The sequence below is a fragment of the Triturus cristatus genome, chromosome 3_1 (genome assembly GCF_964204655.1).
Source record: "Triturus cristatus chromosome 3_1, aTriCri1.1, whole genome shotgun sequence".
In the NCBI taxonomy this organism is placed as follows: domain Eukaryota; kingdom Metazoa; phylum Chordata; class Amphibia; order Caudata; family Salamandridae; genus Triturus; species Triturus cristatus.
In genome coordinates, this window is record NC_140583.1 from 24,174,783 (window position 1) to 24,199,624 (window position 24,842).

General features: G+C 48.7%; 1 protein-coding gene across 1 annotated transcript in view; it reads left to right on the forward strand.

The window, feature by feature from the left end:
* Positions 1 to 24,842, forward strand: part of ARHGAP1 (Rho GTPase activating protein 1) — a 246,482-nt gene that overhangs the window by 175,126 nt on the left and 46,514 nt on the right. The window contains exons 6-9 of the mRNA XM_085646663.1: positions 9,043 to 9,129; positions 16,801 to 16,899; positions 22,485 to 22,592; positions 23,221 to 23,297. Coding sequence (XP_085502789.1) covers positions 9,043 to 9,129; positions 16,801 to 16,899; positions 22,485 to 22,592; positions 23,221 to 23,297 — 371 coding nt within the window. The remainder of the gene's footprint in view (positions 1 to 9,042; positions 9,130 to 16,800; positions 16,900 to 22,484; positions 22,593 to 23,220; positions 23,298 to 24,842) is intronic.

Consider the following 24,842-nt stretch of genomic DNA (forward strand, 5'->3'; position numbering starts at 1 on the left):
TCTGCTGCTCGGAAGGAACGTTTGGTTGCACACGCCAGGCTGTCCCAGCTGACCTCATCATATAGGGCGTTTTACTCTATACACAAGCAGGGTGTACCTCAGCATCATCCTGCTCATGTTACAGACAAAAAGAGGGGTGTGCTGCAGGTCGAATGTCCTAGATGTGCCAGCTTCTTGCTCATATTACAGGCAAGATGAGTGAACTGTAGCAGAGTCTAAGCTCTTGAGCACCTTGCTGCTTTCAGGTCACAGACAAGAGTAAGGGCTGCAGGAGATGTAAAGTTCCAGGAGTAAAGCTCTAGTTGTACCTAGTAATACCTGCACCTTCCTGGTCTCGGGTTACAGGTGAGAATAATGGGATGAGGTAGATTTAAAGCTCCGGGAGTACCTGCGCCTTCCTGGTCTCGGGTTACAGGTGAAAGTAATGGGATGAGGTAGATTTAGAGCTCCGGGAGTACCTGCGCCTTCCTGGTCTCGGGTTACAGGTGAAAGTAATGGGATGAGGCAGATTTAAAGCTCCGGGAGTACCTGCGCCTTCCTGGTCTCAGGTTACAGGTGAAAGTAATGGGATGAGGCAGATTTAAAGCTCCGGGATTACCTGCGCCTTCCTGGTCTTGGGTTACAGGTGAAAGTAATGGCTGAGGTAGAGGTGAAGGTTCAGGAGTACCAGCATCTTGCTTTTCTCACCATGTGGGCAATCTCTGGTTAGAGGTGAGACGAGTAGGACGCACCAGGTTTACTACTTGCCTTTGCAGTGCCTTACTGCTTCAGACCTGTTTGGACTAGTTTCGGTTTTAAAAAAAAAAAATTTTTTTTACTGTAATAAAATTATTTTGAAATAACCAAATGGAATTGAAGATATTTAAAACCCACTATTCTGTGCATCTATAGTTTTTAATTCCCTTTCAGCATCAGCACCCTAAACAGCTCTCAGATGACCAGCAATAGGCATGGAGCTGTGGTAAGGTGACTGCCTAAATGCCCCACTACCTTGCTGCTCTCTGTCATGTGAGAGGAGGACTGGATCATCACTCGTCAGTTCTGTTGATGTCCCAGTACCTTGCTGCTCTCTCTCATGTGAGAGGAGGACTGTATCATCACTCAGTTATGTTCATGTCCCGGTACCTTGCTGCTCTGTCATGTGAGAGGAGGACTGGATCATCACTCGTCAGTTCTGTTCATGTCCCAGTACCTTGCTGCTCTCTGTCATGTGAGAGGAGGACTGGATCATCACTAGTCAGCTCTGTTGATGTCCCAGTACCTTGCTGCTCTCTCTCTCATGTGAGAGGAGGACTGGATCATCACTCGTCAGTTCTGTTGATGTCCCAATACCTTGCTGCTCTCTCTCATGTGAAAGGAGGACTGGATCATCACTCGTCAGTTCTGTTGATGTCCCGGTACCTTGCTGTTCTCTCTCATGTGAGAGGAGGACTGGATCATCACTAGTCAGCTCTGTTGATGTCCCAGTACCTTGCTGCTCTCTAATGTCATGTGAGAGGAGGACTGGATCATCACTCGTCAGTTCTGTTGATGTCCCAGTACCTTGCTGCTCTCTAATGTCATGTGAGAGGAGGACTGGATCATCACTCGTCAGCTCTGTTGATGTCCCAGTACCTTGCTGCTCTCTAATGTCATGTGAGTGGAGGACTGGATCATCACTCGTCAGTTCTGTTGATGTCCCAGTACCTTGCTGCTCTCTCTCATGTGAGAGGAGGACTGGATCATCACTAGTCAGTTCTGTTCATGTCCCGGTACCTTGCTGTTCTCTCTCATGTGAGAGGAGGACTGGATCATCACTCGTCAGTTCTGTTGATGTCCCAGTACCTTGCTGCTCTCTAATGTCATGTGAGAGGAGGACTGGATCATCACTCGTCAGTTCTGTTGATGTCCCAGTACCTTGCTGCTCTCTCTCATGTGAGAGGAGGACTGGATCATCACTAGTCAGTTCTGTTCATGTCCCGGTACCTTGCTGCTCTCTCTCATGTGAGAGGAGGACTGGATCATCACTCGTCAGTTCTGTTGATGTCCCAGTACCTTGCTGCTCTCTCTCATGTGAAAGGAGGACTGGATCATCACTAGTCAGTTCTGTTGATGTCCCAGTACCTTGCTGCTCTCTAATGTCATGTGAGAGGAGGACTGGATCATCACTCGTCAGTTCTGTTGATGTCCCAGTACCTTGCTGCTCTCTCTCATGTGAGAGGAGGACTGGATCATCACTAGTCCGTTCTGTTCATGTCCCGGTACCTTGCTGCTCTCTCTCATGTGAGAGGAGGACTGGATCATCACTCGTCAGTTCTGTTGATGTCCCAGTACCTTGCTGCTCTCTAATGTCATGTGAGAGGAGGACTGGATCATCACTAGTCAGCTCTGTTGATGTCCCAGTACCTTGCTGCTCTCTCTCATGTGAGAGGAGGACTGGATCATCACTAGTCAGTTCTGTTCATGTCCCGGTACCTTGCTGCTCTCTGTCATGTGAGAGGAGGACTGGATCATCACTCGTCAGTTCTGTTGATGTCCCAGTACCTTGTTGCTCTCTAATGTCGTGAGAGGAGGACTGGATAGTCACTCGTCAGTTCTGTTCATGTCCCAGTACCTTGCTTCTCACATACTATTGGGAGCCTCCGGTTACTAGTGCAATGAGTGGCTGCAGCAGCGTCGCAGCCCTATCTGTTAGAACCTCTTGCTGATGTTGTCCTGATTCTGTGGGTTGAACCATACCACAGAGATAGAAAAGAGGACGTTCGGAGGCGACAGGTTTCTATATTTAACAGCTATTTAAATGTGCGCGTTAAAGATCTGAATGGCAGCCACAGTCTTATGCCGGGTCATGTTGGATGACTGCATCCAACATAACACTTTGCAGTAGCATTGCCTCACCTCACCTCTTTGCTGAGTGACTCTTCATAAAGTGTCCCACCATGGTGGCAAGGCTTTACAGGGATCAGGCGTGGTTCTTGGGTTATCGGCATCCAGCACGCTGTTTATGAATTGCTGACCTTAATGTTGGTTCCTAGGTGTTACTGACAACCAGCGTGGTGGCAACAGGTTAGTTGAATTCCTCTTGGTATCAAGGACTTCTGCCATCAAGCGTGGTTGTAATTGGTTACCCAAATCTAACATCGTATGACGGGTGACTGGCATCCAGCATTCTGGCAAGACATTGGGTCCAGGGTGATGGCTGGAGGTTCCTGACATCCAGCACTTGGCCACTGGTATTCAGCAGGTTGCAAGGAGGTACAGGTATCCAGCAATGGGGAGGGGTGCAAGGGCTTACTTGAATCGGTATTTGGGGTGGCAAGGGCTTATTGGAATCCAACATGGGGGCGGGCAAGGGCTTACCGGAATCCAGCATGTGGAGGTGGGGGGGCAAGGGCTTACTGGAATCCACCATGGTATCAAAAGGGTAACAGGATCTAGCATGGTGGGAATAAGTTGATAAAATCCAGCAGGTGGCACGAAATTACCAGGACCTAGCAGATTCCCAGGGGTTACTGGCATCTAGCCGTGGTAGAAAGAAGCTTTCGAGATCCATCGTGGTTGGAAGGAGTTACTGGGATGCATCATAGTGACAGTCATTAGCATCCAGCAGGCGTCAAGGAGTTTTGGGGTGCAGCAGGTCGCTATGAGTTACCAGCATCCTGCATGGTAGCAAGGAGCTGAGATATTGGGGTTCAGCAGAAGTAAAGGCGTGATGGCAAGCAGTGTCTGGGATCTAGCAAGGGTAGTTGCACAGATAGTGGTGACAATGACTTACTGGCTTTGAAGTTGGTTACTAGGAGTTTCTGTATGGTGGCAAGGGATTACTGCCATTCATCCTGAGAGCAATGAGTTACTCACATCCAGCGAGTGACAAGTAGCTACAAGAACTCAGCATAGTCTCGGGTATTTACTGGTAACCATCCTGGGGGCAAGTGATTACTGGCAACAATCCTGGGGGCAATGAGTTACTCACAACCAGCGAATGGCAAAGAGTTACTAGAAGACATCATAGCATCAGGCAGTCCCTGGTATCCAGTACGGTAACGAACAGTTACTGTGATTCGGCGTGGTTAGTTGCAAGGAGAGTGGTGACTATGACTTACTGGCCTTGCTCTTGGTTACTGGAAGTTTCTGCATGGGGGTAAGGAGGTTCTGGCGTTCATCCTGAGGGGCAAGGAGTTACTCCCATGCAGGGAGTGACCAGGTGCTACTAGAAGTCCGCATAGTATCAGGTAGTTACTGGTATCCATCCTGGGAGGAATGAGTTACTGTGATCCATGGAGTGACAGGGTGGCTGTAGAAATAGCATCAGGCAGTTACAGGGATGCAGCACTATGACAAGCACTTACTGTGATGCAGCGTGGTGCAAAGGAATCAGAGGATCTCTTAAGGTATCAGTGAGTTGCTGGCATCCAACATTGTGTCATGAAGATGCTGAGATCCATCGTGCAGGGAAGGAGTTACCGACGTCCTGCAGGATGGCAAGGATGTACTGGTATCCATCATGGGGTCAAAGATGCACTGGTATCCATCATGGGGTCGAGGATGCACTGGTATCAATCATGGGGTCCAAGATGCGCTGGTATCCATCATGGGGTCGAGGATGCACCGGTATCCGTCATGGGGCCGAGGATGCACTGTCATGGGGTCGAGGATGCACCGGTATCAATCATGGGGTCGAGGATGCACCGGTATAAATCATGGGGTCGAGGATGCACCGGTATTAATCATGGGGTCGAGGATGCACCGGTATCCATCATGGGGTCGAGGATGCACCGGTATCCATCATGGGGTCGAGGATGCATCGGTATCCATCATGGGGTCGAGGATGCACCGGTATCCATCATGGGGTCGAGGATGCACCGGTATCCATCATGGGGTCGAGGATGCACTGGTATCCATCATGGGGTCGAGGATGCACTGGTATCCGTCATGGGTTTGAGAATGCACTGGTATCCATCATGGGGTCGAGGATGCACTGGTATCCATCATGGGGTCAGTGATGCACTGGTATCCATCTTGCGATCAAGGATGCACTGGTATCCATCATGGGGTCATGGATGCACTGGTATCCATCATGGGGTCAGTGATGCACCGGTATCCATCATGGGGTCGAGGATGCACCATTATCCATCATGGGGTCGAGGATGCACCATTATCCATCATGGGGTCGAGGATGCACCATTATCCATCATGGGGTCGAGGATGCACCATTATCCATCATGGGGGTCGAGGATGCACCATTATCCATCATGGGGTCGAGGATGCACCGATAACTATCATGGGGTCGAGGATGCACCGATAACTATCATGGGGTCGAGGATGCACCGGTATCCATCATGGGGTCAAGGATGCACCGGTATCCATCATGGGGTCAAGGATGCACCGGTATCCATCATGGGGTCAAGGATGCACCGGTATCCATCACGGGGTCGAGGATGCACTGGTATCCATCACGAGGTCGAGGATGCACTAGTATCCATCATGGGGTCGAGGATGCACCGGTATCCATCATGGGGTCGAGGATGCACCGGGATCCATCATGGGATCAAGGATGCACCGGTATCCATCATGGGGTCGAGGATGCACCATTATCCATCATGGGGTCGAGGATGCGCTGGTATCCATCATGGGGTCGAGGATGCACTGTTATCAGTCATGGGGTCGAGGATGCACCGGTATCCGTCATGGGGTCGAGGATGCACAGTCATGGGGTCGAGGATGCACCGGTATCAATCATGGGGTCGAGGATGCACCGGTATCAATCATGGGGTCGAGGATGCACCGGTATTAATCATGGGGTCGAGGATGCACCGGTATCCATCATGGGGTCGAGGATGCACCGGTATCCATCATGGGGTTGAGGATGCACCATCATGGCATCGAGGATGTATCAGTATCCGTCATGAGGTCGAGGATGCACCGCTATCCGTCATGGGGTCGAGGATGCACCGCTATCCGTCATGGGATCGAGGATGCACCGCTATCCGTCATGGGGTCGAGGATGCACCGCTATCCGTCATGGGGTCGAGGATGCACCGCTATCCGTCATGGGGTCGAGGATGCACCGTCATGGGGTCGAGGATGCACTGTTATCCGTCATGGCATCGAGGATGCACTGTTATCCGTCATGGGGTCGAGGATGCACTGTTATCCGTCATGGGGTCGAGGATGCACCGGTATCCGTCATGGGGTCGGGGATGCACCGGTATCCATCATGGGGTCGAGGATGCACCGGTATCCATCTTGGGGTCGAGGATGCACCGGTATCCGTCATGGGGTTGAGGATGCACCATCATGGCATCGAGGATGTACCAGTATCCGTCATGAGGTCGAGGATGCACCGCTATCCGTCATGGGGTCGAGGATGCACCGCTATCCGTCATGGGGTCGAGGATGCACCGCTATCCGTCATGGGGTCGAGGATGCACCGCTATCCGTCATGGGGTCGAGGATGCACCGCTATCCGTCATGGGGTCGAGGATGCACCGCTATCCGTCATGGGGTCGAGGATGCACCGCTATCCGTCATGGGGTTCGAGGATGCACCGGTATCCGTCATGGGGTTCGAGGATGCACCGGTATCCATCATTGGGTTCGAGGATGCACCGGTATCCATCATTGGGTTCGAAGATGCACCGGTATCCATCATTGGGTTCGAGGATGCACCGGAATCCATCATTGGGGTCGAGGATGCACCGGTATCCGTCATTGGGTCGAGGATGCACCGGTATCCGTCATGGGGTCGAGGATGCACTGGTATGCATCATGGGTTCAAGGAGTTACTTGAATCCAGTGTGGTATCAGAAGACCGCATGAAGATACTGGGATCCAGCAGATAGCAAGGATGTACTGGTATCTGTCCACGGGGCAAGGAGTTACTGGGCTCCAGCGGGGTGGAAAGTACATTTTAGCTTTCAGGGTGGTGGCAAGGGGTTATTGGGATTCTGAATTATATCCTGCAGTTACTGGCATTCATCGTGGTGGCAAACGATTATTGGCATTCATTGTGATGGCAAGAAGCCACTGGCATCCATGAGGGGGGCAGGTCATTACTGCGGTTCATTGTGATGATATGGAGTTACTGACACTGATGTTTCATAAAAGCCCATTAAGTCTTTTGAAAGTGAACTCCCTAAAATGCATTAAGCTGTCACAGCAGTAGTGCAACCGTGTAAAAGTGAACTCTTATTAGATACAAGGAACTCCCTCAGCAAGATGTGCAGCCTTGTGAGAATAACCTCTGAAGCTTACACCGAGATATCAAAGCAACGTCTTCATGCTTGTGAACAGTACGGTGTCACAGAAGCTTCATCAACCTTGAGCAAGAGAACTCTCTGAGCTACACGGAGCTGTCCAAGCAGCTAGTGCAGACTTGTGGATGTGAACCTATCTTCGGCCTAAATCTAGACACCACAGATCTTGCTGCACACAGCAGCAGTCTGATGACTACATATACTTAGCGGCATTAATGCATGATAGAAAATGATATACACAGCAGCGTGAAAATGAAAGCTCATCTTCTTTAGATTCTTTGGGTTTACTTAAGACCGATCTCAACTTCGAGTCCTCACCATGTCCTATCCGTAGATCAATCTAACCTCCAGGGCTCACAGCGACGGTTTAGTGCACTGAAGACCTATAGCTTCTTTACAGATTGCCTTCAGCTGAAAGTAGGGTTAGTGGAGCTCAACGAGTTGGTGCAGCTGTTGGGTGGCAATCTCTTTCAATATTATCACTCTCTTCACTTCATGTATTGTATTTGCCTTTTTCAAAGCATCTTCTTTGCCAAGACTCTTATTACTTTTTAGCTCCTGGCACACATGTTTGGCTCTTTTCGAGCTCATTGGAGAAACGAGAATAGTGGCCAACTTCCATCCCAATCATCTTTTATTGCTTCTAAACCTTCCAATGGTCTTCTTTGCTAATGTCAAGCTTCTGTGTAACCGAGGATTTTGAGTGGTGTGGGGTTTCTAAATGATCACTCTCAGAAACAGCCGACGCTTGCTCGTTTTATATCTGTGCCCCTTGAATGGCGACAAGTGACATTAGTGAGTTCCTGGAGGACAACACCCAACCCTCTCCTCGTCCCTCAGGATTCCCCTCCTTTCTCTGGCAGACTGCTGGATACTGGGGTTACAAGTAATTGTGGGCACACAAAGTGAAACATGCCTTCCTGCATTAGGAAAAGTCCTAACATGGGCCTTACCATGAAATTAAGCCACTTCCGCGATTACTATCCGGTAGTTTCTGAAAGGTAGATGGCACTGCTGGGTGCCAGGTTTCTTATACAGATTTTTAACAAAGTTGCTTCATTTGATGTTGGGCATTAGATGTATGCTCCTCTCTTCGTATACAAACACTTTGTTGACTTTCTCTGATTTATCAGCAGGAAATTGACAACTTTCCAGTATCTACAAACATGATGACCGCTGATTCCTGTGTTCAGTTCCCACTGTACTGACGGTTAACTCTTTCCAGGGTTACCCGTAACTGTTGCTGTTTTTTCCTAACTTTGTAGGTGCAGATCTGCTTGTGTTGCTACAAGACCATGCATGTTTGCTCATGCTGTAATGCATCGCATTAGTGCAAGAAAATAGCTCCTGAACTTGTCAATGATGGTTTAACAAAGATGTGCATGAAAGTGTGGCATTGCGAAGAGTTCGCTTTCACTCCTAGACTTCTTCACAGCTGATGTTGAAATGCTGGATCATCAATGAATGTTGTGTATCCAGTATGGAGTAGAAACTGGATACTGTGCTGTGGATGCATCAGCCTTGCAGTGGTCATGTACACTAGGACATAATAAGTATATTTAATTTGTGCACTAACAGATGGATGTATATCTCGCGTTCATCCCTCCAAAGAACAGTTCATCTTCCTACTGCAGTGTTGCAGCATTGCAGGGATTACACATGTTTTGGGTGGTTGTAGTAGGAGGCAGTTCGCTGCACTTGCAGCTTCTAACTGTCTAGACATTGGTGCCAGCCAGTCACCCCGACATGCCACTTAGACGCACGAGGCCCTAGTCCGTTCTTTGACGTTGACTGTGCTTTCCTTCCAGGTACAAGAAGAACATTAAGGCGCTGTACATCGTCCATCCAACCATGTTCATCAAGACTCTTCTCATCCTCTTCAAGCCGCTTATCAGGTAAAGCCTTTCCGGCGGGTGAAAGGGTCACAGCCTCTCCATGTGATGTCCACGGAGCCCTCAGTAGGCACAGAACAGGCCAGGCTCAGTGCAGTCCTTCGCCATCTGCCTTACTAAACACAGAATTTGTCTTGAAGCCACTAGAACAGCTTTGTGTACACTGCCGGAAATGACACAGAAGCCCGATTTTATTTCCCAAGCTGTTTTGGTTTTAGGGAACCTTCTATTTGGCCTCCCCGGAGTTGCATTTTTAAAGTGTTTCTTCTCTTTTGGTGACTGTTTCCTTATGGCTTTGAGTAGTACAGGAAGCATTAAGAAGCCTGACTTCCAAGACACCTTTCCCCCTCCAGATGTTCTCTCTGTAAGGAGTTCATTATTATTAATAGATTTATGAAGCCTATATGTCACAGGTCACCACTACCTCTATCCGTACTGTAAATAGGTCTCCATTACCTCTGTCCGTACTGTAATCAGATCTCCATTACCTCTGTCCGTACTGTAATCAGATCTCCATTGTTCGAGGCATGTGGGCTGCTGAATTCATATCTGTGCATAGATCGCCGCCTAGTGTTGGGTCCGGATGATTGCACATTGTTGTCCTGGAAGAGTCTTCGAAGTATCACGAGATAGGTGGCTCCTCCCCTGGACTAGAGTGCGCATGGGCATCCTCTCCATCCTCAGATTGTTTTTTTCCGCCATTGGGTTCGGATGTGCTTATCTTAGCTCAAGCTTTAGGTATCGTCTGTATTGTTCGCGCTCGGTATCGACAAATTATTATACTTGTTCTCGGACTTATTCACACTTCTCGGACCTAGTTTCGGTCCGAACATCGATCGACGCTCGAGGATGGAATCGAGGACTCCCTTCAAGAGATGTCCTTTATGTCATGCGAAATATCCACACATCGATGTCCATCCGGTGTGTAACAAATGTTTATCACCGGATCATGATGAGTCAAGGTGTATGGCCTGCGCCCGGTTCCGGTCAAAGAAGACACTTCGGAATCGACGGGCGGCTAGATTGGAGGCCAAACAATCGGCCCCTAACCCGGTTGACATATTCAGCACCGAGGATGAAGTCGAGAGCGTCGAAGAGATTGACTCGGGCCATGCTTCGGAGCATGAATCCCAATCTGACGAGGATGATGAGGTGATCTTTGAGGACGAAAACGTTGTCGACGAGGTAGGAGACGACGATGAGGCCCTTGGGGCCAAGGAAGATAGCTCGGGCGAGGAGCTAGGCCAATCCGTCGATGCGGAGGCCGAAGGAGACAGTCTTGATAAGGCTCAGGTCGAGGGATCGCCTGCGGGCCTTACCCAAGATCAGTCGGATCGTTCTACAGCCCCGCCTAAAGGCCCGGCTTCGAACATTTCAAATCAGCCAACAATATCAAAAAAGACTGGATTCGATTCAGTGAAAGCGAAACCAACCACAGCACCGGTCAAATCGAAACCGAAAGTGCAACTTGTTCTGGTTGGATCGAAGGTATCGAAGCCCTCCAATCCGTCGACACAGAAAAAGGACATCGGAGCCGACCAAAGAAAGAAGGACTTCGGTACCGAGAACCCAAAAAAGGGCTTCGGCGCCGAAACACAGAAGAAGGCCCTAGGTCCCGAGAAGACGCAACGGCCTATGGCACCGAAGGTTGGGGCACCAACCACCACCACCACCACGGTCACGGTGGTCGATCCGACTACGTCAACACCGAAGAGTGCGGCGACAGCCAAAATATCGGATCAACAGGGCGTCGATCCCAAATTTCGGATCGAACACCCGAAGGCTGGGAAGAAACCGGAGACCGCGTCGAGACCTGTCTCCAAAGAGCCTATCGGTTCCAAAGCACTGTCTGCATTCACGTTGCAACAGGTGTCGGAGTCCCTAAAACGCATCAGGGAACGGGCAACCCTCGAACCAAAAACGGGTCCCGAACCACGCAAAGTCGCCAAAGCTCGCTCGGCGCCGGCACCGATCAAGTTTGGATTGCCGCCACTAGGGACGCCGAAGATGTTCGAACTTAGGAGGAGTGTCGAACAACCACGAACAGTGTCCACTGAAAGAACCGATGTCGAGGACTCGCAGGACCAGTTCATCAACGCCGACACTGGTAGGCTGTTGTTCCGCAAGCGGAGAATTGTTCCAGAGAAGGCTTTGGACTCATACAAGATTCCACTAAAAAGGAAACTGCCATCAGGTTCGACGTCAGTGCTTGTCGAAACATTCCAAACCTATCATCAGGAACCACCATCCTTTTCTCCTACACTGTCGGAGGCGGATGCAGGAGAGGGCTATATTGGGGATGATACCACTTATCCTGTGAATAATGACCCGGATGACCAACAGCAAGACCAACATTAAGCATGGGGAGACCCTACTGACCAGGGTGACCCACAAGATGCTCCTGACACTCATCTTTATAATATCAAAACATCTCCCACTGAAGATACTGCTGCTTTTAACGCCCTCATTGAAAGGGCAGCTGCCAATCACGGAGTGGAACTCCATTCTGACTCTGTGGAGGAGGATTTCTTGGTGGACACGTTCTCCACATCTGAAAGAACGGTCAAGACTCTACCAATGTTAAAAGGGGTTCTTAAACATGCTAAGGACATCTTTAAGGAAACGACCAGGGCACGGGTATTGAACCCGAGAATAGAGAAAAAATACAAACCAGCACCCGGAGACCCAATGTACATTAAGGGTCAATTGCCGTTGGACTCCATGGTAGTTTCTAATGCTCGCAAAAGAGCTAACTCGCAGACTACAGGTGATGCTCCTCCTCCAGACAAGGAGTCCAAAGTGCTAGAAACATCGGGCAAAAGGGTAGCAGCACAAGCAGCAAACATCTGGCGCATTGCCAACACTCAGGCACTCCTGGCCCGATACGACAGGTCCCACTACGACACACTAGAAACACTGCTAGAACACCTACCAGATGAATACAAAGAAGGAGCGGAGCTCCTCATCCGAGAGGGACAACTCATTACAAATGCGTCCATCAAATGCGCACTAGATGCAGCTCACACTGCAGCTAGGGCTATCAACACTAGTGTGATGTTGAGGAGGCACGCATGGCTGAGAATATCAGGCTTCAAACCTGAGATTCAAAATAATATCTTGAATCAACCAGTCAACCCAGACTTTTTATTTGGCCCCGAGGTTGACACTACACTGGAAAAGATTAAAAAGGACACTGAAACTGCGAAATCTATGGGGGCTCTACAGTCGCAGCAGTTTCGGAGTGGCTCCTTTCGTCGCCCCGGGAATAGAGGAGCAGCTAAAGGTCAGGGGTCCCAGCAGCAGTACAGTAAAGGAGGTACCCAGAGTACCTATAATAAAAACATTAGGGGTGGATATCGTGGATCCAGCACCAAAGGCAGAGGACGAGGACACAACACCAGGTCCTCCGCCAATAACAAACAGTGACGTCTTGTCGCTGCCCCCCGCCCACATAACACCGGTCGGGGGGAGACTCCAACAGTTCCGGCCAGTCTGGAGATCCATCACCACAGACAGGTGGGTCAGAGAAATTGTCCAGTACGGTTATTGTCTGGAATTAACGTCCAATCCACCCAACATACCACCAAGACACCGTCCTATGTCCGTAGAGCACATGACATTATTGCGGCAAGAAGTACTAAGTATGCTGCAAAAAGGAGCCATAGAGCTCGTGCCTATGGAACAGCGGGGGTCGGGGGTGTACTCTCTGTACTTCTTGATACCCAAAAAGGACGGGTCTCTACGACCTATACTAGACCTCCGCCCTCTCAACCAATACATTCTGTCAGAGCATTTTCATATGCTCACCCTCCAGAAGGTTCTGCCGTTACTCAGTCAGGGAGACTTCCTAGCAACACTAGATTTAAAGGATGCGTATTTCCACATACCCATACACCCATCACACAAAAAATATCTCAGGTTCACTCTTCAGGATCAGCATTATCAGTTCAAAGTACTCCCTTTCGGAGTAACAACAGCACCCAGAGTCTTTACCAAGTGCCTAGCGACAATGGCCGCACACTTAAGGAGACAGCACATTCACGTCTTCCCTTACCTGGACGACTGGCTTGTTCAGGCAAAGTCAGCCCAGCAGTGTGCCAGCCACGTATCCCACACCATTCACCTTCTTCACAGTCTAGGATTCTCCCTGAATTATCCAAAGTCACATCTCCAACCCGCCCACGTACGGCAGTACCTGGGCGCGACTATAGACACTCTGGCTGCCAAAGCTCAGCCAAATTTAGCGAGAATCAACAGCATGCAACTGCTGATAAAAAAGTTCAGACCACAACACTCCCTTCCAGCGCGAGTGTTCATGCAGTTGATAGGCATGATGGCTTCCTGCATCTTCATAGTCCCGCACGCGAGACTACATATGCGCCCGCTTCAGGAGTGCTTGGCACGTCAATGGAATCAGACTCGAGGACAGTTGAAAGACCTAGTGTTGGTGAGCGGTCGGGCATACAACTCTCTGCATTGGTGGAATCCACAAAACCTTTGCAAGGGCCGACCGTTCCAAGAGCCTGTTCCACAGATAATACTGACGGCGGACACGTCTCTCCAGGGATGGGGAGCTCATGTACTCAATTACACAGTGCAGGGACTATGGACGACACAGCAACAGAAGATGCACATCAACCTTCTGGAACTGATGGCTATCTTCCTGGCTATGAAGGCATTCAAAGTACACTTGTGCAACAAAGTTGTGTTGATCCGGACGGACAACATGACTGCCATGTACTACATACAGAAGCAGGGAGGAACACACTCTCCACAGTTGTCTCATCTGGCTCAGAGCATGTGGAAGTGGGCCATTCAGAGGAACATGTTCCTCATGGCGGAACACCTCCCAGGCACGGACAACCAGATGGCGGATCTGCTCAGCAGACACAGCCACCAAATGCACGAGTGGGAGCTACATCCATCAGTACTCCAACCGTACTTCCAACAGTGGGGTCATCCAGAGATAGACCTATTCGCCACAAGGGAGAACGCAAAATGCCAAAGCTTTGCCGCCAGGTTTCCGCATCCACAGTCGCAGGGCAATGCGATATGGATGAACTGGTCAGGCAGATTTGCGTACGCTTTTCCCCCAGCGCCATTAATACCGCTAGTGGCACGCAAACTACGGCAACACTCAATGACACTCATCCTGGTTGCTCCAATATGGTCACGCCAGCCATGGTACACCACGTTACTAGAACTGTCCGTGGTGCCGCCTCAACGACTGCGGCTAACACCCAAACTTTTAACACAGAACCTTGGCGAAATTCAGCACCCAGATCCGCAGCAGCTGAACCTGGCGATCTGGCTCCTGAAGTCTTAGAGTTTGGCTACCTAAACCTGCCTCCAGAATGTATGAATATCATCAAGGAGGCCAGGAGACCCACGACCAGAGCTTGCTATGCGGCTAAATGGAAACGATTTGTCATTTACTGTAAAAACAATGACATTAATCCGCTGGATGCATCCATTCAGAACATCATCTGTTACCTGTTCCACTTATACCGATGCAATCTGGCATACAACTCCATCTTCAGAACAGGCAGCACCTCTCTCTATTCAAGGTGCCTGCCATCAAAGCCTTCTTAGAGGGACTCAAAAGAGTGATTCCTCCAACTTACCCACCTGCACCGGTGTGGAACCTGAATGTGGTCCTCACCAGATTAATGGGTCCACCTTTTGAACCTCTACATTCATGTTAGATTCAATTCCTCACCTGGAAAGTAGCCTTCTTACTGGCAATCACTTCGTTGAGAAGAGTTAGTGAACTCCAGGCACTAACCATTCAAGAGCCATTCATACAGGTTCACGCAAACAGAGTTGTACTACGTACTAACCCCACTTTCATGCCTAAAGTGATATCGCAGTTCCACATGAATCAAACTATTGAACTGCCTGTTTTCTTTTCAAATCCACAAAATGTCGCGGAGAGAATGCTCCATACACTAGATGTAAAGAGGGCCCTCATGTACTATATAGACAGAACAAAGGATTTTAGGAACACAAAACAACTGTTCGTTGCCTTTTCTCCACAACACAAGGGCAGCGCCATTTCCAAAGCAGGGATAGCCAGATGGATCGTTAAATGTATTCAAATTTGCTATGAAAAAGCTAAACGCACATTAACGATTCCCCCCAGAGCCCACTCAACACGAAAGTTAGGGGCTTCCATGGCTTTCCTAGGAAATATTCCTTTAGAGGAAATATGTAGAGCGGCCACATGGTCCACTATACATACATTTACAAAACACTACTGTGTAGATGTACATTCCAAACAGCAGGCAGCTGTAGGACAGGCTGTTCTCAAAACCCTTTTTCAGACTGCTGCAGCTGGCACGGGCAGCCGCCGCTAATGGAAGGACTGCTATGTAATCTATGCACAGATATGTATTCAGCAGCCCACATGCCTCGAACTGAATATGCTACTTACCAGTATGCATCTGTTCTTGGCATGTAGGGCTGCTGACATTCATATCGCCCACCCTCCTCCCCGGCGCCTGTAGCGGCTGCAGCACTCAGAATTACTGTATAGCATGGTCATCACTTACTGTATCTACTCCATCACTGCCACAATGGCGAAAAACAATCTAAGGATGGAGAGGATGCCCATGCGCACTGTAGTCCAGGGGAGGAGCCACCTATCTCGTGATACTTCGAAGACTCTTCCAGGACAACAATGTGCAATCATCCGGACCCAACACTAGGCGGCGATCTATGCACAGATATGAATGTCAGCAGCCCTACATGCCAAGAACAGATGCATACTGGTAAGTAGCATATTCAACATCTGTCCGTACTATAATCAGATCTCCATTTCCTCTGTCCGTACTGTAATCAGATCTCCATTTCCTCTGTCCGTACTGTAATCAGATCTCCATTTCCTCTGTCCGTACTGTAATCAGATCTCCATTTCCTCTGTCCGTACTGTAATCAGATCTCCATTACCTCTGTCCGTACTGTAATCAGATCTCCATTACCTCTGTCCGTACTGTAATCAGATCTCCATTACCTCTGTCCGTACTGTAATCAGATCTCCATTACCTCTGTCCGTACTGTAATCAGATCTCCATTACCTCTATCCGTACTGTAATCCGATCTCCATTGCCTCTATCCGTAATGTAAACAGGTCGCCATTGCCTCTATCCGTACTGTAAACAGGTCTCCATTACCTCTGTCCGTACTGTAATCCGATATCCATTACCTCTGTCCGTAATGTAAACAGGTCGCCTTTGCCTCTATCTGTACTGTAAACAGGTCGCCATTGCCTCTATCCGTACTGTAAACAGGTCTCCATTACCTCTTTCTTAGAAGAAACTCAAGTTAAATTGAATTTGCATGGAAAATTTAATATCATGTTTTAATTCATTAGATTTAAATTATAATTAAAGAAAATGAAGGGATTATTGCCAAAGTGAGTGCCCCTTATTGTATGAGCAGAGGTTACCTGGTTTGTTTACTTCTGATCACCTTATATGCTGCTCTGTGTGGACTCTGCATTTACCTCTGATTGCCCTCTATGCTGCTCTGTGTGGACTCTGCATTTACCTCTGATTGCCCTCTATGCTGCTCTGTGTGGACTCTGCATTTACCTCTGATTGCCCTCTATGGCGCTCTGTGTGGACTCTAATCCTCTGCAGCTTCATCACCTGACTCCTGTCTTTTGATTTCCAGCTTTAAGTTTGGCCGTAAGATTTTCTATATGAACTACCTGATGGAGCTGGAGGAGCACCTGAAGCTGGAGCAGCTGGGCATCCCGTCACAAGTGCTGAAGTAAGAGCTAGTGTGATTGGGCCAGGTGTTAAAAAGGCGATAAGGCCCCCCACTAGTAGATTCGTAACGAGTGCGGAGCAGGCGTCCGTTGCCTTGCTGGGCGGTTTATAGAGAGTCCATTCACTGGATGAGCTATCTACGGCGAGCATGATACAGGAAGCATTGGTCCCTCCGGGCTGGTTATGGACAAGGCAGTACATCTGAGAATGATCTCCGCGGAAGGGTCATAGAGAGGGTGATACAGGCAGTTAAGGGCCCTCTGGGCTGGTCGTGGACAGTGCAATACATCGGAGAATAGGCTCAGCGGAAGGGTCATAGAGAGGGTGATGCAGACTAGAATGGGCCCTCTGGGCCAGTCGTGGACAGTGCAATCGTCTGAGAATGGGCCCATCGGAAGGGTCATAGAGAGGGTAATACAGGCAGTAAAGGGCCCTCTGGGCTGGTCATGGACAGTGTAATACATCTGAGAATGGGCTCTGCGGAAGGGTCATAGAGCGGGTAATACAGGCAAGAATGATCCCTCTGGGCCGGTCATGGACCGTGTAATACATTTGAAAATGGGCTCCATGGAAGGGTCATAGAGAGGATGATGCAGGCAAGAATGGACCCTCTGGGATGGTCGTGGACAGTGCAATCGTCTGAGAATGGGCTCAGCGGAAGGGTCATAGAGAGGGTGATACAGGCTAAAATGGGCCTTCTGTGCTGGTCGTGTACAGTGTAGTCGTCTGAGAATGGGTTCAGTGGAAGGGTCATAGAGAGGGTGATGCAGGCTAGAATGGGCCCTCTGTGCTAGTCGTGTACATTGCAATCGTCTGAGAATGGGCTCAGCGGAAGGATCATAGAGAGGGTGATGCAGGCTAGAATGGGCCCTCTGGACCAGTCGTGGACAGTCCAATCGTCTGAGAATAGGCTCAGCCTAAGGGTCATAGAGAGGGTAATGCAGGCTAGAATGGGCCCTCTGGGCCAGTCGTTGACAGTGCAATCGTCTGAGAATAGGCTCTGCGGAAGCGTCATAGAGAGGGTGATGCAGGCAAGAATAGATCCTCTGCACTGGTCATGGGTAATGCAATACATTCGAGAATGAGCTCAGCGTAAGGGTCAGAGAAAGGGTGAATTAGGCAAGAATGGACCCACTGGGCCGGTCATGGACAGTGCAATACATTCGAGAATGGGCTCAGCAGAAGGGTCATACAGGCAGTAAAGGGCCCTCTGGGATGTTCATGGACAGTGCAGTACATCTGAGAATGGGCTCCATGGAAGGGTCATAGAGGGTAATGCAGGCAGTAAAGTGCCCTCTGCACTGGTCATGGGCAATGCAATACATCTTAGAATGGGCTCAGCAGAAGGGTCATAGAGAGAGTGATGCAGACAACCAAGGGCCCTTTAAGCCGGTCATGAACAATGCAGTACATTCGAGAATGGGCTCAGCAGAAGGGTTATAGAGAGGGTAATACAGGCAGTAAAGGGCCCTTTGGGCCGGTCATGGACAGTACAATACATTCGAGAATGGTTTCAGTGGAAGCGTCATAGAGAGGGTGATGCAGGCAAGAATGGGCCGTCTGGGCAGGTCATGGACAGTGCAGTACATCTGAGAATGGGCTCCGTGGAAGGGTCATAGGGAGGGTGATACAGGCAGCAAAGATAGTCAAACGGGAGAACTTCCAGGAAAAAACGAGCATTAGCTAGATCAAAAGAGACAACCAAGGTATGCTGCAATGTGCGGTGCCCTCTGTGCAGTAGAAGAGGTTTTCAACACCTTTTTGAATGACCAGAGCTGGTCAGTATTTCTAGAACCATCTCTTGGAGCGTTCCACAGACACAGGCAGGTGTTGGGAAGCTCCGCCACCGGCCTGCTTTTTCATTCTTTTTGTGAATGATAAGTTATTTTCCCAGGCGACCGTAGCGTGCTGGTTTATATGGTACAAAATGATTTTTCAAATAAAAAGGTGCTTTTACAAAAATAGATTTGTATTGTATCATAGTGTTACAGTGAATTTATAGGGCAAAAACTGGTAGACCAAGTAGCTTCTGGAAATGTAAGCTTCTGGGGTAAATTAGCGGGTTGCTAGTTGCTGAACTCAGCAGATCGCGTAGTTTGCTTCTAGTGCTCCTAGCTGTACCATCAGAAGGGAGCTGCAGTAAGAGATGGGGATTCCTGCAACTTCTCAGCTCTCTCTTAGGAGCACATGTTACATTTTCTTCAAAGCTTTAGGTGATAATGTTGTGGTGAGATGTTATTTTCTGATTGTTCAAGGACAGGCCAGAGTGACTTTTCAAACGTACTATAATATCTGATTCTCCCACTTTAAAGATATTATAATTTTAGCCGTTCCTTCTTACCCATGTGTCTGTACTTATAACAAGAAACTCGGGAGATCCAGGGGAACGCTGGGTGGTAGGAAATTTGTGTCAGCCCAGTGATGCCACAACTTTCCCACACAAAAATGTGTGAAAAAGGTGATTTTTTTTTTTTTCCAGCTAAATTTGAGGTTTGCATGGCATTCTGAGTAAGGAAACGTTGGGGGATCCACGCAAGCCATGCCTCCCTGGAATCCCCCGAGTGTCTAGTTTTCAGAAATGTGTGAGTTTGGTACATTTCCCTAGGTTGCCGCCGAGCACCGGGCCAAAAAACCAAGTGACCCCCCCCTTGCAAAACCGGGTCGTTTTGAGATAGGCAATTTTCATGTCGCCTCACCACGTTTTGGGCTCTTGCCTGTCGCGGGTACTTGGGCCTCCCACACGAGTGAGGCACCGTTTTTATAGGGAGACCCGGGGGAACGCTGGGTGGTAGTAAATGTGTGTCACCCCGGTGATGCCACAACTTTCCCACACAAAAATGTGTGAAAAAGGTGATTTTTTTTTTAGCTAACTTTGAGGTTTGCAGGGCATTCTGGTTAAGGAAACTTTGGGGGATCCACACAAGCCATACCTCCCTGGAATCCCCCGGGTGTCTAGTTTTCAGAAATGTGTGGGTTTGGTAGGTTTCCCTATGTGCCGGCAGAGCTAGGGTTCAAAAACTATAGCTAGACACTTTGCCAAAAATTTTTCATTTTTGCTGCGAAATTGAGGTGTGTCCATGATGCGTTTTGCGCCGTTTCCTGTTGCGGACACTAGGCCGACCCACACAAGTGAGCTACCATTTTTCTCGGAAGACTTTGGGGGATGCGGGTGGGTGGAAATTTGAGGATCCACACAGATTCCAGAACTATTCACCACAGAAATGTGGGGATAATGTGGTTTTTTTTGGCAATTTTTTAGGTGTGCAAGATATTTTGGGTAACAGAACCTTGCGGGAGGCAGTCAAGTCAACCCATCCTGGATTCCCCTGGGTGTCTAGTTTTCAAAAATGTATAGGTTTGCTAGGTTTCCCTAGGTGCCGGCAGAGCTATGGTTCAAAAACTACAGCTAGGCACTTTGCCAAAAAAGGGTCATTTTTCACTGCGAAATTGAGGTGTGTCCACGTTGCGTTTTGCACAGTTTCCTGTCGCGGCCACTAGGCTGACCCACACAAGTGAGGTACCATATTTCTCGGAAAGACTTTGGGGAACGCGGGGTGGGTGGAAATTTGTGGATCCACACAAATTCCAGAACTTTACACCACAGAAATGTGAGGAAAATGTTTTTTTTTTTTTTTTTTTTACAAAAGTTTTGGTTTGCAAGAGATTCTGGGTAATAGAACCTGGTGAGAGGCAGTCAAGTCACCCCATCCTGGATTTCCCTGGGTGTCTAGTTTTCAAAAATCTATAGGTTTGCTAGGTTTCCCTAGGTGCCGGCAGAGCTAGGGTTAAAAATATACAGCTAGGCACTTTGCTAAAAAAAATGGTAATTTTGCATTGTGAAAATGTGGTGTGTTCACGTTGGGTTTTGAGCTATTTTCTGTCGTGGGCACTATGCCTGCCCATACAAGTGAGGTACCATTTTTATCGTGAGACTTAGGGTAATTCAGATTTGTAAAGGAACTGTTATTACCTATTGACTTTCAATGCATTTCTGCCTTCCAAATGAAAGACATTATGTAAAAAAATAAGTCATTTTAAAAAATGACTGATAATTCTCATGCTAGTATGAGTATTCCCAATTTCGGAGATGTGCAAATATCTACTGTTTCTAAACTCTATATTTTGTTCCCATTTCAGAAATATATAGGTGTCTTTCATACCGATTTTTTTCCATGTATGCATTTTTACAGAATAATTACTATATACCCGGTACACAATAAAAAACCATTGCAAGTTGCTGCTCCGTTTTTGGCTCTGGGTTCGTCGGGTTCTTGGTGAACCTACAAGTCCTATATATCCCCACAACCAGTAATGTTCAGCGGATGTAACGGTACATTGCTTTCAAAGAGCTGTCATAATTAGAAGAAGTTACAGGTGAAAACGTTGACAGAAAAAGGCTGGGTTTTTTCAACTGATTTTCAATTTATCCTATATTTAACTGTTAGTTTCTATAAAGAAACATTGATGGATCTGCACAAATGACCCCTTGCTGAATTCAGAATTGTGTCTACTTCTCTAAAATGTATAGCTTTCCAGGATCCATTATTGCTTTTGTACCCACTTCTACCATTAACTGGAAGGAGGTTGAAAGCACAAAAAATAGCAAAAATAGGCTATGTCCCAGAAAAATGCCAAAACTGTGTAAAAAAATGTTGGGTTTCTGACAAAAGTCTGGTATCCCCTAAAAGCTGGGAAAATTGTGATTTTAACCCCACAAACCCTTTTTTGATAACATTTGGAGGGAAAAACCCAGATGCTTTCATTTGCAGCCTGCTTTTCCCATTTTTCCCCCAAAAAACAATATGTTGCTGTATTTTGGCTCATTTCTGTGACCCCTCGAGGGGAATCCACAAACTCTGAGTACCTTTTAGAATCCCCATGATGTTGGAAGAAAAGGACGCAAATTTGGCGTGATATACCTTATGTGGTCAAAATGTTACAGGGGCCTCAGCGCGCACTACCCCAAATAGCCAAAAAAAGGCGTGGCACAGGAGGGGGAAAAGGCCTGGCAGCGAAGGGGTTAATTAAACGGCTCCTAGGTAGCTATTAATAGTGAAGATTGGAAGGTTTGTGCGGTGGTATTTGTTTCTGTCTGCCTTCTTCATATCTGGCGGACCGTGGGTCCATCATGGTTTACAGAAGACATTATTTGCACTGAGGGTCCTTGTGCACCATGGTCAGCCCTGCAAGGGTGTTGTAGGGTAAGGGAGATGATCATACAGGGAACACTGGTGTGAAAGAGGGCCCAAGTATGGTATCTTCTTGAATGACGTAGAGTTTCAGTGGGACTTGGAAATGACACATCACAGGCTCGTGCAGGGAGCAGAGTATGGGGAACGAAGCAGCAGCATTGGAATGACCCTGGTAGGAGGGTGCGAGTGTTGGCATAAACTGTAGATCCGAATCCCACGTCCTCAGGCTCGGTGATCTCTGTGCAGTGTTTTTATCTGCTGAAGTTGGCATTTCGAGGCTGGCACTGCAGCGGTGTCTTCCACCGAGAGATTCTCATTGTTTTGAGCCTGTGAAGGGCGGGTTCCATTTGGCTCACAGAGAGGCAGATTTATGAAACGATTTCTCCCCCTCCAGGTACGATGAGTATCTGCGATCGTCGCTGAAGGCCCCACCTGTGTCCCCAAAGCCCATACCCCCTCGACCGCCTCTGCCAAATCAGCAGTTCGGAGTATCTCTGCAGCAGTGAGTAATTCTCTCCAAGTTGTATTCTGCCCTCCCTTTGCCCTTCTTATGCCGTTGTTGCCCCCCCTTTTCTCACCTCTTCCTTGCCTTTCTCCCGTGCCCCACTTTCAACTCACTCCTTCCTTTCTCATCCGGCCCTCCATCTCCCTTTTCCCTTTCTCTAGCCTCCCTTCTGTCCTCTACTTTCTACCCATTCACCTGCATTCATACCCTCTGCTGCCCTCCGTATAGCTTTGGTCTCCTGGGATGGCACTACCATCTTACTGTCAGTCCACTTGCCCCTCTTGTCCTCCTTCACACTGCACTTCTGCCCTCTTTGGAGGTCTCTGCCGTTTCAGTATTACCCTGCACTGCAATCTTACTCTTGACCACCTCCACCTCCGCTCCCTTCTATCACCCCTCTTCTTCTACTTCTTTTGCCTGCTTTGCTGCAGCTGCTCTTGCTCTGCACTTCCAGCGGATTCCCTCTGCCCACATTCAACGCCCTCTAAGCTCTCATCCGGTCATGTTTTATTTCTGTTACCTGCCCTGCAACTCTTCCTATCACTGTATCCCCAAAGGCTTTCCTCCTGCACTGTTCCGCTTGACTGCAGCCCTGTGCTGAATGACTTCCCTTCTATGCCCACAGGCTCCGAGAGAAGAGTGCCAATAAGGAGAAGGTGCCACTGGTTGTCAGGGAAACAATTGCCTTCCTGCAGGAGCATGGTGGGTACCGAACTCTCATGCGCTTCTATGGGCAAGAATACTGACCACCCATGGGCAAGCGTTGTGTACAGTGCTACTTGTGCTACTTGTGGGTAAGAGTGTTGGGAAGGAAATTCTCTGCATAGCTATGGGAAGCTGTGCTGCTCTGCCCTGATACAGGTGAACAGCACTGTCCCTTTTTCGCCAAGTGAGCTTGGCAGTCGTGATAGCCCACTGGGGTGATCCCTGTGTTTCTGGGTTTTGTGTAACATTTGATATGCCCCTTGGTACCAATGAGGAAAGCATGTTGGTCATTTGTACGTATGGTGGCGTCCACTCTGACAACCCAGGATATGTTGTGAGTAACCGTGATGGCAGCATGGTGTCTGGTCAGCAGCACAGGATCTGTACCAGGCCTGGGCGTAGTTCGCGGAGTTTTGCTACGCAGAACTCTGCGAAGTGACCAAAAACTCCGCGAAGTTCTGCCAGGTGTGGAGTACAGTGCGAACTGCCGTTCTCGCAGGTCTTCTTGCCACTCATGTAGAAATTCTACGCGCGCTGCAGCTTGCAAACTTACCGTTCGTGAGCACTGAAAAAAACTCAGCTGCACTAAGCGAAGCGGTGTTTTCTGCACTCCGCGAGCTGCGCAGAGTGCAGGAAACTCTGCAAACCCCACGAACGGAGCAGAGTTCACCGCCCAGGCATTATCTTTACTTTTCTGCTCCTTCTTAACGGTGCAGTCTGTTCTCCTAACCAGGGTCCCTCTCCATCACATAAACCATCCTACACTATATTCACCAGAATCATAAGCAGTAGTACCAGCATCCCCCTGGTACACCATCACCTTGGGGGAACTCCATAAACAGTATGTCATGGGGTGCTGTACAGCCCACTGAGAGATACGGTTTGGGCAGTGCTACAAACTAGAGTGCTGCAGAGTACGTGCGAGAGGCTTGAGGGGTGCAGAATACCAGACTGGAGTGCAAACTACAAACCTCTAAGAGCGCTCATCATATACTGACGGACCATAGACTCCCTGCTCATCGGTCCGAACAACTATAGATAGCGCTCTCCTGTGCCCAACAAAACAAACCTCACTCAGGAAATAAGAGGTGCAGTGACAGTACGATATCTACAGACAAGAACAGAGGCTACTTCCGTGAAATTACAAAGATGTATACACAGGAAACCCTCTTCTCATGGGCAGAGAAATCCCAGCAAAGCTCCCGGAGAAGCATTATTGACAGAAATGATTACGAATCAAAGCATAGTGTAAGGCACGTGATCGCATCTATCTCACCAGACCCCATAGGTGCCCTCTCCAGAGCTTTGAAGCAGGCAGCTGGCTCTGGCTGGGGGCTGACACAACTCCCTATTATATAGTGAAAGAGAGGCGGTAAGCCAGACTTCTGTCTCCCATTCTGAGCCACAGAAGGGCTAAGGTGAGACATTGGATTGCTGAACAGAGAATAAATGCTTGGTGGAGTCCATTCCTGCAAATGTAGGTGCCATGCTCTGCTCCCTTCTTTCTAGATTGCTGCTGATTTTAGCTGCACGATCAGTCTT